A 14192-nucleotide genomic window follows, 5' to 3' on the forward strand; every position below is an offset into this window, starting at 1 on the left:
CTGGGTCAGGGCTGTGTCTCTGTACACTCAGGTGCGTGACCGTAAGCCCACACTGTACACACACTCACGGCCCCAGGAGTCCAGGCAGGAACAGGCCGCTTCTCCCTGATCTTTCTGGCTCTTGGCCACCGCGTGGGCCAGAGGACTCCGGTCCTTCTCTGGGCAGACCTGGAGAGAGGTGTCCATGGTCTTTCTGGTGCCAGGAATAGCCTCTCCTTGCACCGCAGCCTAACACTCATGTCCTCTCCTGATGGACCCTCCAGGCCATGCTTCCCCCTGCATGGACCAGGCCTGAGGCAGGGGTCCTGAGCCTGCCCACTGATGGTCTGGAATAGAGTTGGCACAGCCACTCCAGAGAGTGGAGACTCCTTCCTCACAGCTGCTTCTCCATCCATCTGTCCATCCATCCATCCATCCATCCATCATTCCCAGAGGGCAGGAATTAGTATCGATAAAAATTTAATAAGGCAAGATGCTTGAATTTTTAGTATGAAGAGAGATTTTAGGAGAAGTCATCTCGGACCATGTTGCCAAAGGCAGGAGGAGCCATTGAAGGTTCTTGAGCAAGAGAGTGGCTTGTGGCCAGTTTGTCTTGTAAGACAGTCACTCTGCTGTGTAGAGAGGGGGCTGGGAGCAAGGAGGCTGCTGTGATGGGGCCAGCCCTCCAGGCTCCTTCATCCATGGCATTCTCCAGGTGAGAATACTGCAGTGGGTTGCCGTTCCCTTCTCCAGGGGATCTTCCTGACCCAGGGATCGAACCTGGGTCTCCTTGCAGCTAATGGGAAGACAGGTCTGTCTTGAACAGCATGTGTAAAGGCCCCGAGGCAGCGAAGAGCTTGGAACGTCCCGTGAACCAGGACAGGCTGGTGGGGCTGGGGCAGGAAGGAGGTCCTGCCTGGTCTTACCTGTCTCTGGGTCCCCATGGAGGCACGGAGCGCTCGGTAACGGCTAATGATGTTAGCAAGGCCCCGGCCAGTTTGCTGTCCCTTGGCCAGACTGGCGGCTCTGACCCCCTCTCTCTCCTCTTCTGTGTCCCCAGCGCCTACACCGAGCCATACAAGGTCTGTCCCATCTCGACAGCGGCCCCCAAGGAGGACCTCACGTCGGATGAAGAGCATGGAAGCTCGGAGGAGGAGGAGGACAGTGCTGCGAGAGACCCCAGCCTCACCCACAAGGTAGGCGGGAGGCCGGTGGGCTGTGGGGGTCAGAGATGTGAATGTGGAGGGAAGGTCCATCCCTTCCGTCTTGGGGCAGAGGGAGCTCTTTGCAGACAGCTGAGCCTTGGCTGGATGCAGAGGCAGAGTCTCGTTCGGGGCTGCTGCCTGAAGACACATGGCAGACAGGGCCTTGGGATGCTGCGGGGCTGACTGCTCGTGCCCGCCTGGGTCCCCGGAGCCTGGGGCTTCCAGAGCCTCAGTGGGGGTGGGGGGGACGTGGGATTGAGCTGCCTGACTTGAATCAAGGCAGCGCTTCCCTGGTGGCTCCAATGGTGAAGAATCTGCCTACCATGCAGGAGACCGGGGTTCAGTCCCTGGGTTGGGAAGATCCCCTGGAGAAGGGCATGGCAACCCTCTCCAGTATTCTTGCCTGGAGAATCCCCACAGACAGAGGAGCCTGGTGGGCTACTGTTCACGGAGTCACAAAGAGTCAGACACGACTGAGTGAGCACAAAGGGCTAGATTCCGATGACCTCGGGGTTAGTGACCTGGGCCTCAGTTTCCTCATCTGTGAAGTGGGAATTGTGAGGGTGCCATGAGTTAGGATTGTGAGTGAGTTTCATGAAGATGTCCTTACTCCCTACAGTGATGTTGGAGTGAGGGGTGGGGAGGTGGGCCAGGCTGTGAGAAAGTGAACCTGAAAGTGCTAGTCACTCAGTCGTGTCCGACTCTCTGTGACCCCACGGACTGTAGCCCGCCAGGCTCCTCTGTCCATGGGATTCTCCAGGCAAGAATGCTGGAGTGGGTTGTCATGCCCTCCTCCAGGGGATCTTCCCAACCCAGGGATTGTAACCTGGGTCTCCTGCATTGCAGGCAGATTCTTTAGCATCTGAGCCACCACGGAAGCCCTGGAGGTGGGTGGTGAGGTGAGGCTTAGGTCACAGTCGAGGCCAGGACCTTGTTATCAGGCATCAGGCCTGTTCGTGGTGGTGCTTACATCTGCTCGCCATCCGGTGCTGACATGAGCCCGCCCCTCTCGCCATTCCCAACCCAAGCTTAGCCCTTTCACGCGCTTCCCGGACACACGGGCTGTTTTCCCATATTCACGTTTGCAGAAACTATCAGAGCCGAAGAACCTGTCCGTGGCCACACCGCTGTTAACTGGTGTCCCCCAGGCGACATCACGAGACTCTGGGGCCCAGGAGTTTAGACCAGGGTGGCACCCACCGCCGGGCCGCCCGAGACCAGCCTGGGGTTCTCCCCTCATCTCCTGGGCCCCCTCCCGTCTGCCGGGGAGAAGGAGCCCGAACGCAGAGGAGCAGGCTCCTCCCTCAGCATCTGTTCCTCTCTGTCCCCCGACTGCGGGCAGGCGTCCTCCCCTCCCAGCCCAGGTGAGGTGGTCCACTCTGACCACAGGCTCTTCCTCCGGGCGCACCAGCCCAGGTGCCTGGCACTGACCGAGCAGTTGACAAATGGGCACGAGTTTCATTTTGGCTCGTGCATTTGGTTTCTTTTAAAAGTTCACTCACCTGTCTGCACAGGGCTTTTCATGTCATCTGCCCGGTGCTGTGAGGATGCTCAAGGTTTAGGGTTGGGTTGGGTTAGGGTTGGGTTAGGGTTAGGTCAGGGTTAGGGTTAGGTCAGGGTTAGGCTCGGGGGCGTTCCCACCTGCGGCCGTGGTCCCTTCCCCTCCCTCCTCTCGCTGCTCCTCACTCTTGGGGCAGCGAGCTGTGTGCCGGGCACTCAGCGCTCCCAAGTCTGCTCTCTCTCTCATTCCTTACAACAGCGCTGAAGTCGGGGGCATTTCCCCTCTTCTGCGGTCGAGGACTTAGAGGTTCAGAAAGGTTAAGTCACTTGCCCAAGGCCACACTGCCCGTGATTGAAGGGGCTGGAAACAGGGCTGACTCCAAACCCAGTCTTGTCTGTCTGTTTCTCTGCTGCGATCCTGGTGGCCTTCTCTTGCCTCTCCGCTTCCTCCCCTCCCTCCGGGAGGAGCTCTTGGCTCCGCGAGGGGTGGGCGTGTGGGGAAGGGAGGTGAGCTCTGACTCTGGCTCTTCTGGGCATCGCTGGGGTCGTGGAGTCTGGGAGCAGAGCGCCCCCGCTGTCCTCGGGGGTCGGTCCTCTGACGCTGGCGCTGGGGCTGGGTCCCCGCAGAGCCGAGGGGCTGAGACAGCAGTGGGGCCCCCCACGTGCAGCTCCGTGTACCCCGTGATGGCTCCCCACCTCCCCCGGGACCTCCTGCATCTCCCCCTCCCACTGTGTTGCCGGCCACTTGCCACCATGAGAAGGACCGTCCCCCCGTCCTGAGCGCCCAGAGGGAGACGGGGCAGGCCAGACCCCCCAGGCTGGTCGGTCCACTCTCAGGAGCCCAGCCTCCTCACCTGCCAAACAGACTGCGCGCCCCCCTCTAGCCGCCCCGCCCCGTCCTCCCCGTGAGGCCTCTGTGATGCTGCATCAGTGGAGGCCCCTGTGGACGTCAGGTCTCCGTCACCCGGGGCGCGCTCCGCTGGGCGGTCCTCGTCACGTCTGAGATCCCCGCAGGCGAGGGCTCAGTGCCCTGGGGCGCTCCTTCCCCGCCCCGGGGCCCTCGCCAGGGTACCTGGTATGCGGTCGGCTGTGTGTCCTTCCACAGCTTCTCCCCTGCATTCCACTGACACCCATCATTTATTAAGTGTTGGAAATGGACGAAATGGATGGCATTATTTGTGGAGCTGTGTTTTTCTTCCCCCCATAAACCGTATCAAGCTCTGAGAAACAGGGGCAGTCGCTTGGTGGGGTTCATTCACTAGTATTTTAGGCATTGTCCCACGTCGGTGCAGGGAGCTCTCCCTTCCTTCATTTCGTGCCCGACTCTTCCAGTGTCTGGATGTGCTGTCATTTTTCTACCCTCCCCTCGCTGAGGGGCATTTAGAGTGTCTCTGATGTTTGGGAAATAACTGATTTATTGGTCTGCACACAGGATTCCCGGCCTTCGTTGCAGCATGCAGGGTCTTTTAGTTGAGGCGGGCAAACTCTTAGTTGCAGCATGTGGGACCGTGTTCCCCGACTGGGGATCGAACCCCCAGGCCCCCTGCATTAGGAGCTCGGAGTCTTAGCCGCCTCTGCTCTGAGGACAGCCCTGCAGGGCACCTGTTCGTACCCCTCCTCACACAAACACTTTCCTGCGGGTGGATCCCGGGAGAGGGTTCCAACCAGTGTCTGTACCTCCTGATCAAGCCCCCACCACAGGCTGTTGCAGGGCGCTCCCTGGCAGTCCTGGGGGGTGAGGGCCGCTCGGCCACTGGGAAGTTTCCAGACGGAGCAGTCTTTCCTGGGGTGGGGAGGTAGAACGTTCACTTCTTATTCTTCCGTCTCCCATCCTCGCTGAAAATTCTGCTTCTCCGAAAAGCAGACCTCACCTCTCTGTGCCTTTGTTGTGTCCTGGGGGCAAGGGGACTCATATTTCCACCCCAGCCGTCTCAAAGGGGCAGCCCTGGACTGGGATGGCCTCCCCTGGACCTTGGGTGTGTGTGGGGATATGGTGGTGAGCCCCACCCTTCCTCCAGGGTGATATGGTTTACGTAACAATAAATAAAGTGCTGAGCCCCACCCACCCTTCCCAGATGTTTTGGGATGACCCAGGCAGGAGGGCAGAGATTTTTGCAGCGGGACAGGAAGCTGAGCCCAGCTGGTCCACCCACCTGTCTGACCTCACTCGCTCCCACTCGCGGACAGACAGAGGGTGTGGGTGGAAGGAAAGAGGGGGCAAAGAAAGGGAATCGAGACGGACCTAAAAATAGATCTAGCAATGAAAGGAGACATTCACAAGCTGCTGGCCGGTTTTCCTCCCGACAGTGCGCCCGGTTTTCAAGCTAACGGGGCCTTTTCGGGCAATATACCAGCTCCCCCGAGATCAGCCCCGGAGTTGGCGGCCCCTCGGGTTACCTCCTCCCTGGCTGGAGTCCCGTTGTCACCAAGGATGTTGTTTTCTTGGACGGGTCCACCCCTGAGCCCAGCCCTGTCCTCTGGAGCAGACCCGTCCTGCCTGCCCACCCTCTCTGGTCCCCGCCCAGGCAGGACGCCCCCTCCCGGCTGCACCCAGGGTCCCTGTGGGGGGTGGGGGCCTTGCTGGCCTCCTAATCCCAGCTTTGCACCTGCGACCTCGCCCTGACTGTCTGTCGGGGTTAAAAGATCTGCTTGAACTCTGGTCATCTCCACGGGGCCAGCCCCCAACCCGTGTTAAAGGTCACCTTGCACCTTCTCCACGCCGCAGACCGTGAACCCCGTGTTCCGGCGCGCGTTGGCTCCACTGCAGACGCGCTCCTCTGGGCCCGGGAGGCCGGGCCACACCTGCCACAGCTTCCTCCACTGCAGCCAGCCGCCTTCCCAGAGAACCGCCTCCGGTGGGAAGTGGGCTCCCTCCCGTCTGCACCTCTTCTCTCTGTGACCTCACCCAGTTCCACCCGGCCCTCCTCTTCGGCAGAGTGGTGTTTCTTTGCCAGTTATTTCCTGAGCACCTACTGTGCGCCAGGCACCCCTCTGAGGGCTGAAGAAACACCAGCCACAGGTCAGACCAGGTGTCTCCTGACTCTGCTGGTGGGTACCTTCCAGGTGATGAGCAGTCGTCCAGAAAACCCCCTCAGATGGGTTTTGGTGGCGAACGTGCTACAAGACCACGCAAACCGCAGAGGTGGGGGCCGAGCACCGGCGGGCAGGGGGAGGTGAGGAGAGAGGGGGGAAACTTCGGGAGGCTGAAGAAGGCTTTTTATTTTTCCGTTTTTAAGAGTTTTGTTGAAGGACTTCCGGGCAGTCCAGTGGCTAAGACTCCACGCTCCCAATGCAGGGGGCCTGGGTTCAGTCCCTGGTCAGGGAACTAGATCCCACGTGCTGCAACTAAAGATCCCACGTGCTGCATTGAAGATAGAAGACCCCGTGTGCCACTGCTGAGACCTGGCACAGCAAAAAAAAAAAAGGTTCTAAAATGCACATAGCATACAGTCTTCCACCTTGACCATTTTTAAGTATAAGGTTCAGTCATGCCAAGAACATTCACATTGTTGGGCAACCATCCCTACTGTCCATCTCCAGAACTGCTTCATCTTCCCAAATTGAGACTCAGTACATCTTAGAGAGCAACGCCCCGCCGCACCACAGCCTCTGGCACGCACCATTCCACTCTCTGCTTCTGTGATAGTGATTACTCTAGATACCTCCACTGTGCGGACTCTCAGCGTATCTGTTTTTGTGTGTCTGGTTTAGTTCACTTGGCAGAATGTCCTCAAGGTACATCCATGTTGTCACATGTGTCAGGATTTCCTCCCTTGGAAGGCTGGATGATATTCCATGATGTGTTCATATCACATTTTGCCAGTTCATCCATCCATGGATGCTCGGGTTGCCTCCACTTTCCCACGACTGTGAATCACGTTGCTGTGAACTTGGGTGTGCAAGTCTCTCTTTAAGATATCGATTTCAGTTCTTCTGTATGTGTACCCAGAAGTAGAATTGCTGGATCACATAGTCATTCTTTGTTGTTGTTCTGTGGCTCCCTCGTGTCTGGCTCTGTGACCCCATGGACTGCAGCACGCCAGGCTTCCCTGTCCTTCACTATCTCCCAGAATTTGCTCAAATTCATGTCTGTTGAGTCAGTGATGCCATCCAACCATCTCATCCTCTGTCGTCCCCTTCTCCTCCCACCTTCAATCTTTCCCAGCATCAGGGTCTTTTCTAATGAGTCAGCTCTTTGCATCAGGTGGCCAAAGTATTGGAGCTTCAGTGTCAGTCCTTCCAATGAATATTCAGGACTGATTTCCTTTAGGATTGACTGGTTTGATCTCCTTGCTGTCCAAGGGACTTTCAAGAGTCTTCTCCAACACCACAGTTCAAAAGCATCAATTATTTGGCACACAGCCTTCTTTATGGTCCAACTCTCACATCCAGTACATGACTACTGGAAGAACCATAGCTTTGACTATATGGACCTTTTTCAGCAAAGTGATGTCTCTGCTTTTTAATATGCTGTCTGGTTTGTCATAGCTTCTCTTCCAAGGAGCAAGTGTCTTTCAACATCATGGCTTCCAGTCACCATCCACAGTGATCTTGGAGCTCAAGGAATTTTCTGAGGACCTGCCATACTCTTTTACAAGCTGGCCCATTCGAGGTTCCCTCCAGAGATACAAGAAGGTTCCAGTTTCCTGGGAAGCCTTTGTGATGAGGAGGAAACCTTTGAGCTGGGAGCTGGCTGTTGGGAAGGAGGACGAAATTGGGAAGGTCTGGGGACTGCCCTGTGGGCAGGGAGCCCCAGGACAGAGGTGGGAGTGAGCCCGGGAGGTCAGCCCGGGGCGGGGGGCGGGGGAGGAGGGGCTCTGCAGGCCTTTGCTCCGCCTACAAGCAGGCTCCCCCGGCTCCCCGCCCCCTCGCTGTGGTCCCTGCTCTGCACACTGTCTGCCTCTGCTCTGGTGTCTCCCCGCCCCAGGAGCAGCCTCTGCGTCTCAGCCTCTGTCTTCTCCTCGCTCTCTCCCCACTTCCCCAACCATCCGCTCCATGGAGGTGTTGATTTCCGGGGCCTGGGCTCCTCCAGCCCCGCTCCCCTCCTTGCCCTCTGCTCCAGCAGCGGCAGCGGGGGTCCCCGAAGCTGACGTTCCGCCCCACCCCTCCCTCTAGCCGCACGTTCCAGCTGCCACCTGCTTTAGGGGGCCCTTCTCGGAAGCCCTGCAGATGCCTCAGACTCGGCACATCCCCAGCAGAACTCGCCACTTTTCCGTGCGTCCTACCCCTCACCGCCCAAGTCCTTGCCTCTCCTCTCGAGTTTGCTATTCTGGTGATTGGCACCAGATTGGAAAGACTTTTAAGTCCCTGGCATTTCATCTCCTGTTGTCATGTGTTAATCACGGATGGAATGGAATTCAGCCACAAAGGCTGCAGAACGAGGTGGTCTGTTCCTTACCCGCACCCCAGGGCCTTTGCACTTGGACTTATTTCCACGCGAGACGCCCTTCCTGCTCTTGGCACCACGGTCTGCAGGGCTCCGAAGAGACGCCAGCTCCTCCAAGAGGCCTCTCCTGGCTCGCTCACTCCTGTCCTTTCCTTCCTCTTCCTTATCTCAGGCTGTGATTGTGTTCTGTGTTATTTCTTCTGCTTAGTCGCATACTGTTTACCTTTCCCTCTCAGAATAGCTCCAGGAAGGCAGGGACCGTGATTATCCTATTCTCAGTTATGTCGCTGCTGCTTGGCACGTAAAATAGCATTTGGTCAATATCCTCAAAGAAACTGATACATAAATGAATGCATTAGACCCAGTTCCTGCATTTATGCAAGGAAAATGATCGCAGATGAAGGACAGTTTAATGAACAAAACACCCCTTCAGTCATGAAAAATTTACAGAGCATGGCGGTTCGGCCAAGTTAACACAGAGAATTGATTTTCAGACAGTTGAGTGGAGGAGGATGAAGACGCAGACTCTCAGAACCTAAAGCGGAAGGGAGAGAACAGGGGCGCAGAGGTCCTGGGGGGTGTCCTGGGTGCCCGCCTGTCCCACACATCCTTGTTCAGGGCCCTGGAGGGCTTGCGGGCTGTCAGGAGCCCCCAGACTGGGGACGGCGGCATTGGGACGCCCCGGTCCTTGGAGCGCTTCCTCTGTGCTTGGTTTTCCTCTCTGCCAAGGCTCAGACCCCTTTGACCAGTTTAGAGCTGGGGCCATGAGGTCACCTTTGCCCTCCCGTTCTCCCTCCTGACTTAGTGACTGTCATGCTCTGTGCCTGGCCCACAGCCTGGCTGCTCAGAGTCTGACCCGCGGACCCCCAGCACCCCAAGGCCCTACATCTGCCCAGTATCTGCATGTTAACAAGAGCCCCCCGGCGGCTCATATGTGCACTCAAGTTTGAGCTCTGGTCTGTGTGTCAGCCGTCCAGTCTGTGTGGAGCATCCGCAGTGCCCTCTGCTCCCCGAGGTGCAGGAAAAGAAGCCAGTGGGGCCCGACCGTGGGGACTGAGGGTCAGGGTGGAGAATGAGAAGGCTTCTCGTGTGGTGATCTCTAGGCGCTACATTTTATGTCCTTTCATGAAGGTTACCCATCACAGTTATTTACAGATCAAAGGCTGCAAGGGAGCTGGAACAATTACAGGGTCTCAGTTGTGTAATTGTGCCTGAGCCGTGTGAGTGTCCCAGTCTTAAGAGTCAGGACAACCAGGGAGGCTTCCAGGAGGAGGTGAGGCGTAGTGCGCTCTAGGAAGGAATGTAGGACGTGGCTTCATAGAAAGGAGAGAGATACGTAGGACGCAGAGCACGCAGCATGAAGGCGGGGAGCCCAGTCGTTGACTGGCTTCCTGACCTTTGGGTGGTCCTTTCTCAAACTGAAGTGAGATGCTACAGACAGGACCGCTGTGGTTCTTTACTTTATTAAGAGCACTTAACATGAAATCTACCTTCTCAGTGTCCATCAAAGGATGGGTGCATAAACAGCGTGGTCTTCACACACGGTGGACACTACTCAGCCTCTAAAAGGAAGGAAGTCCTGTCACATGATACAATGTGGCCCAACCCCGAGGGCACGATGCTCGGTGAAGGCAGGGAGTCAGAGAAGGACAAACACCACGTGCGGGAGACTGAGCCAGTCAGAGCCGCAGATGCAGAGAAAGGAATGGTGGATGCCAGGGATGGGGAGGGGACAGGCGTGGGGGCTGTGATACGCGAGAGCCCTTTGTCTCCCAGGGAGGAGACCGCGGCTCTGGGAGAGGCTGCCGCTCCCTCGAGGCTGTCCGGCAGGTTGGAGACGGAGTCAGAAGTCAGGTCTCCTGAAGCCTCGTGGGGTGCTCCGAGATAACACACCGTCAGCATTACAAATCGCATCCAGGACCAGAGACTCTCTGCGATGCTGGAAGTTCTCTGAAGAATCTGGGCCAAACCCAGGCTCACTCCAGCTTGTGCTCAAGAGCTCGAGTGAGGCTGGGTGTCCCCGGAGCAGAAGCTGACTGCTGGTTCCTGGGGGAGGGGGAGACGGGGGAGAGGCGCCGTTGGTCCCACCTGCTTCCCTCCTTGACCTGCAGGTGTGGCCTCTCCTTGGCCCGCCTCATGCCTTCTCTGCCACCTGTGCAAACACAGGTGACAGCTGAGAGAAAAGCGACGCTCCTCTCCCCAAGCACCTGTCTGAACCTCCCAGCAGCCGCCAAAGTCCCTGCTGGAAACCCTGGTGCATTCCGAGGGGGAAGATGCTGACCGCCCGGCAGCACCCGGGGGGCCTCGGGGACAACGTTCTCGTGGGGTCCCTGCCACCCCCGTGAGTCTAGCTCCCTGAGCTCCAGACGTGACCTCAGGGCCCTCCAGCAAGGCCGCTCGCTGGGACCCTCAAAACGGCTATGGCTCATTAGGAATATTTCCCAGGGTTTGAAACAGCCCTGGTCAGCAGCCCCTTCTCTCTGTCCGGATGTGGTCCCCCCACCCACCACCCACAGGATATGCGGTGGAGGAGGCTGGCGGGCATGGAGCGTCGGGGGCCCACCCTGGCGCTCTGCCCAGCTAAGGTTTAGCCGGTGACTTAGAGACACTTCATAGATCACAGGGAAGTTCTGGACACAGGAACCTGAATGAGCCGGAAAGCCCTGAGGTACAGAAAAGCTAAGTGAGCTTACAAATAAATCTGAGTTCCTTGGGACAGTGAGGAATGGAGGAATGGAACGGGAGAGGGATAGGACTTCCCTGTGCCTCAGTTTCCCCATCTGTGAAATGGAGGTAAGAATAACAGTTCCTGCCTCATATGCTGTGGGGAGGATTTAATGAGATAATCCATCTGGAAAGCTCAGAACCATACTTAGCACACAGTAAGTCTTCAAGCAAAAACATCACTTTGCCGACAAAGGTCTGTATATAGTCAGAGCTATGGTTTTTCCTGTGGAAAATTCTGAAGGAGATGGGAATACCAGACCACCTGACCTGCCTCTTGAGAAACCTGTATGCAGGTCAGGAAGTAACAGTTAGAACTGGACATGGAACAACAGACTGGTTCCAAATAGGAAAAGGAGCACGTCAAGGCTGTATATTGTCACCCTGCTTATTTAACTTTAACTTACATGCAGAGTACATCATGAGAAATGCTGGGCTGGAAGACGCACAAGCTGTAATCAAGCTTGCTGGGAGAAATATCAATAACCTCAGATACGCAGATGACACCACCCTTATGTCAGAAAGTGAAGATGAACTAAAAAGCCTCTTGATGAAAGTGAAAGAGGAGAGTGAAAAAGTTGGCTTAAAGCTCAACATTCAGAAAACTAAGATCATGGCATGTGGTCCCATCACTTCATGGGAAATAGATGGGGAGACAGTGGAAACAGTATCAGACTTTTATTTTGGGGGGCTCCAAAATCACTGCAGATGGTGATTGCAGCCATGAAATTAAAAGACGCTTACTCCTTGGAAGGAACGTTATGACCAACCTAGATAGCATATTAAAAAGCAGAGACATTACTTTGCCAACAAAGGTCCGTCTAGTCAAGGCTATGGTTTTTCCAGTGGTCCTGTATGGATGTGAGAGTTGGACTGTGAGGAAAGCTGAGCGCTGAAGAGTTGATGCTTTTGAACTGTGGTGTTGGAGAAGACTCTTGAGAGTCCCTTGGACTGCAAGGAGATCCAACCAGTCCATCCTAAAGGAAATCAGTCCTGAATATTCATTGGAAGGACTGATGCTGAAGCTGAAACTCCAGTACTTTGGCCACCTGATGCGAAGAGTTGACTCATTGGAAAAGACCCTGATGCTGGGAGGGATTGGGAGCAGGAGGAGAAGGGGATGACAGAGGATGAGATGGCTGGATGGCATCACCAACTCGATGGGCATGAGTTTGAGTAAACTCCGGGAGTTGGTGATGGACAGGGAAGCCTGGGCTTGCTGCAGTCCATGGGGTCGCAGAGAGTCAGACACGACTGAGCAACTGAACTGAACTGAACTGAACTAATGGTTTTTCCAGTAGTCATGACGGATGTGAGAGTTGGACAGTAAAGAAGGTTGAGTGTCGAAGAATTGATGCTTTTGAGCTGTGGTGCAGGAGAAGACTCTTGAGAGTCCCTTGGACTGCAAGGAGACCCATCAATACATCCTAAAGGAAATGAGTCCTGAATGTTCATTGGAAGGACTGATGCTGAAGTTGAAACTCCAGTACTTTCTCCACCTGATGCGAAGAACTGACTCATGTAAAAAGACCCTGGTGCTGGGAAGGATTGAAGGTGGGAGAAGGGGATGACAGAGGATGAGATGGTTGGGCAGCATCACTACTCGATGGGCATGAGTGTGAGCAAACTCTGGGAGGTGGTGATGGACAGGGAAGGCAGTCCATGGGGTCGCAAAGAGTCTGAGCGACTGAGCGACTGAACAACCATAGTAGCTGTCACAGTGTCCGAGACGCAGCAGCTCTTTTGTTACTCGGGGGGCATTGTTCTCCCTGTTTCACCGATGGGGCTCAGAGAAGAGAAAGAACTTGTCCAGGTGTGTAGGTGAAGGGGTGGGGCCCACGCCTCAAACCAGGTCTCCTGACCCCAGAGCACAGGCGTCAGCATCCGGTGGGAGGGCAGGTTCTCTCGGGGGCCGTGGGGCCGCTCGGGGCTGCAGGTGACAGAGAACGGCAGCCTCCCAGCCTTGGGTGGGCGGGAGTAGATCCCTGGCTGTTCCTCTCATGAGCTAAGAGCGCAGCTCAGCTGAAGCCGTGGGACGCTCGGGAGCTCAGGTCTGCGATGGGGACCAGAGACAGCTCACCCACTTAGAGCAGGGCAGTTCTGAGCGGGGACGAGGCCCGGGTGGTGACAGTCATCTGAGAAGGAAAGATGTCTCCAGGAGGCAAGAGACTGGGGGTTACGGCGTGGGGGCTGGCGTGCCCCGGTGACTGCGGGCAGGGGGCAGGTGTGCACGGGAGAGGGGGCACTGAGCCAGGCCCCGGACGTCAGGACACGGGGCTCTGCCGGCCGGCAGAGACCAGGGGGATGGAGAGAGGCAGCTGTTTAAAGGCCGAGCAGGTCTCAACCCAATAGGCCTGCTAACAGGACAAAACAGGAGGTTGGGAGTGGCTTCTCCGTCTGCGCAGGACAGGACGCTGGAGAGAGAGCAGTGGTCCCCGGCCTACACGGGGCCATGCCGAGGGCCAGGCCACGCAGCCTGGGGCTCGTTACCCTGCTTCACACAGAAACGATGACAGTGATCGCTATTACATTGCAGGGGCGGCGGGGCCTCTCTGCGACTTAGCTCTTCACTGAGGATGCAGAGCGTTTCCGCCCACAATCCTGTGATCAGTGTGACAGCTTCTAAAACAGTGCTGCTTAAAATCTTTCGGTCTCAGACCCACATGTGTCCTCTTAAAAATGATTTGAGGCCTCTAAGAGGTTTTGTTTCTGTAAGTTGTATCTATCCATGGTTACCACGTGAGAAGGTAACACTGAGAAAAACTTAAAACATGTAACTTTCCACTCATTCTAAGAGCGCAACCATAGACCGCTTTAGGGCTTCCCCAGTGGCGCTCATGGCCAAAGAACCCACCTGCCAAGGCAGGAGACACAGATTTGATCCCTGGGTCGGGAAGATCCCCTGGAGAAGGGAATGGCAACCCACTGCAGTATTCTTGCCTGGAGAATCCCATGGACAGAGGAGCCTGGTGGACTACAGTCCACTGTGTTGCAGTCAGACTTGACTGAAGCGACTTAGCACGCACAGACCATTTTATGTTAACATAAATAGCACTTATTATGAAAAACAGTTATTTTCCAAAATGTTTAGTGAGAAGAGTAGCAGTAAATTTGCTCAGTCGTGTCCGACTCTGCGACCCCGTGGACTGTAGCCCACCAGGCTCCTCCATCCATGGAATTTTCCAGGCAAGAGTACTGGAGTGGATTGCCATTTCCTTCTCCAAGGGGTCTTCCCGACCCAGGAATGGAGCTCAGGTCTCCCATATTACAGGCAAACACTTTACCGTCTGAGCCACCAGTGAGAAGAGTAACCAGGCTTTAATTTTTTTTGTTTTTTTTTAAATTTTTGGCTGTGCTGGTCCTTCATTGTGGTGCACGGGCTCAGTGGCCCCATGGCT

The 14192-nt window shown here is 56.1% G+C and overlaps 1 protein-coding gene across 2 annotated transcripts in view; it reads left to right on the plus strand.

The window, feature by feature from the left end:
• Positions 1 to 14192, plus strand: part of FGD5 (FYVE, RhoGEF and PH domain containing 5) — a 124852-nt gene that overhangs the window by 58880 nt on the left and 51780 nt on the right. For both annotated transcript variants that reach the window (XM_070463539.1, XM_020872525.2), the window contains exon 3: positions 1040 to 1175. In XM_070463539.1, the coding sequence (XP_070319640.1) occupies positions 1040 to 1175 (136 nt within the window). The remainder of the gene's footprint in view (positions 1 to 1039; positions 1176 to 14192) is intronic.

This window comes from Odocoileus virginianus, unplaced genomic scaffold (assembly GCF_023699985.2).
Source record: "Odocoileus virginianus isolate 20LAN1187 ecotype Illinois unplaced genomic scaffold, Ovbor_1.2 Unplaced_Contig_3, whole genome shotgun sequence".
NCBI classification, from domain to species: domain Eukaryota; kingdom Metazoa; phylum Chordata; class Mammalia; order Artiodactyla; family Cervidae; genus Odocoileus; species Odocoileus virginianus.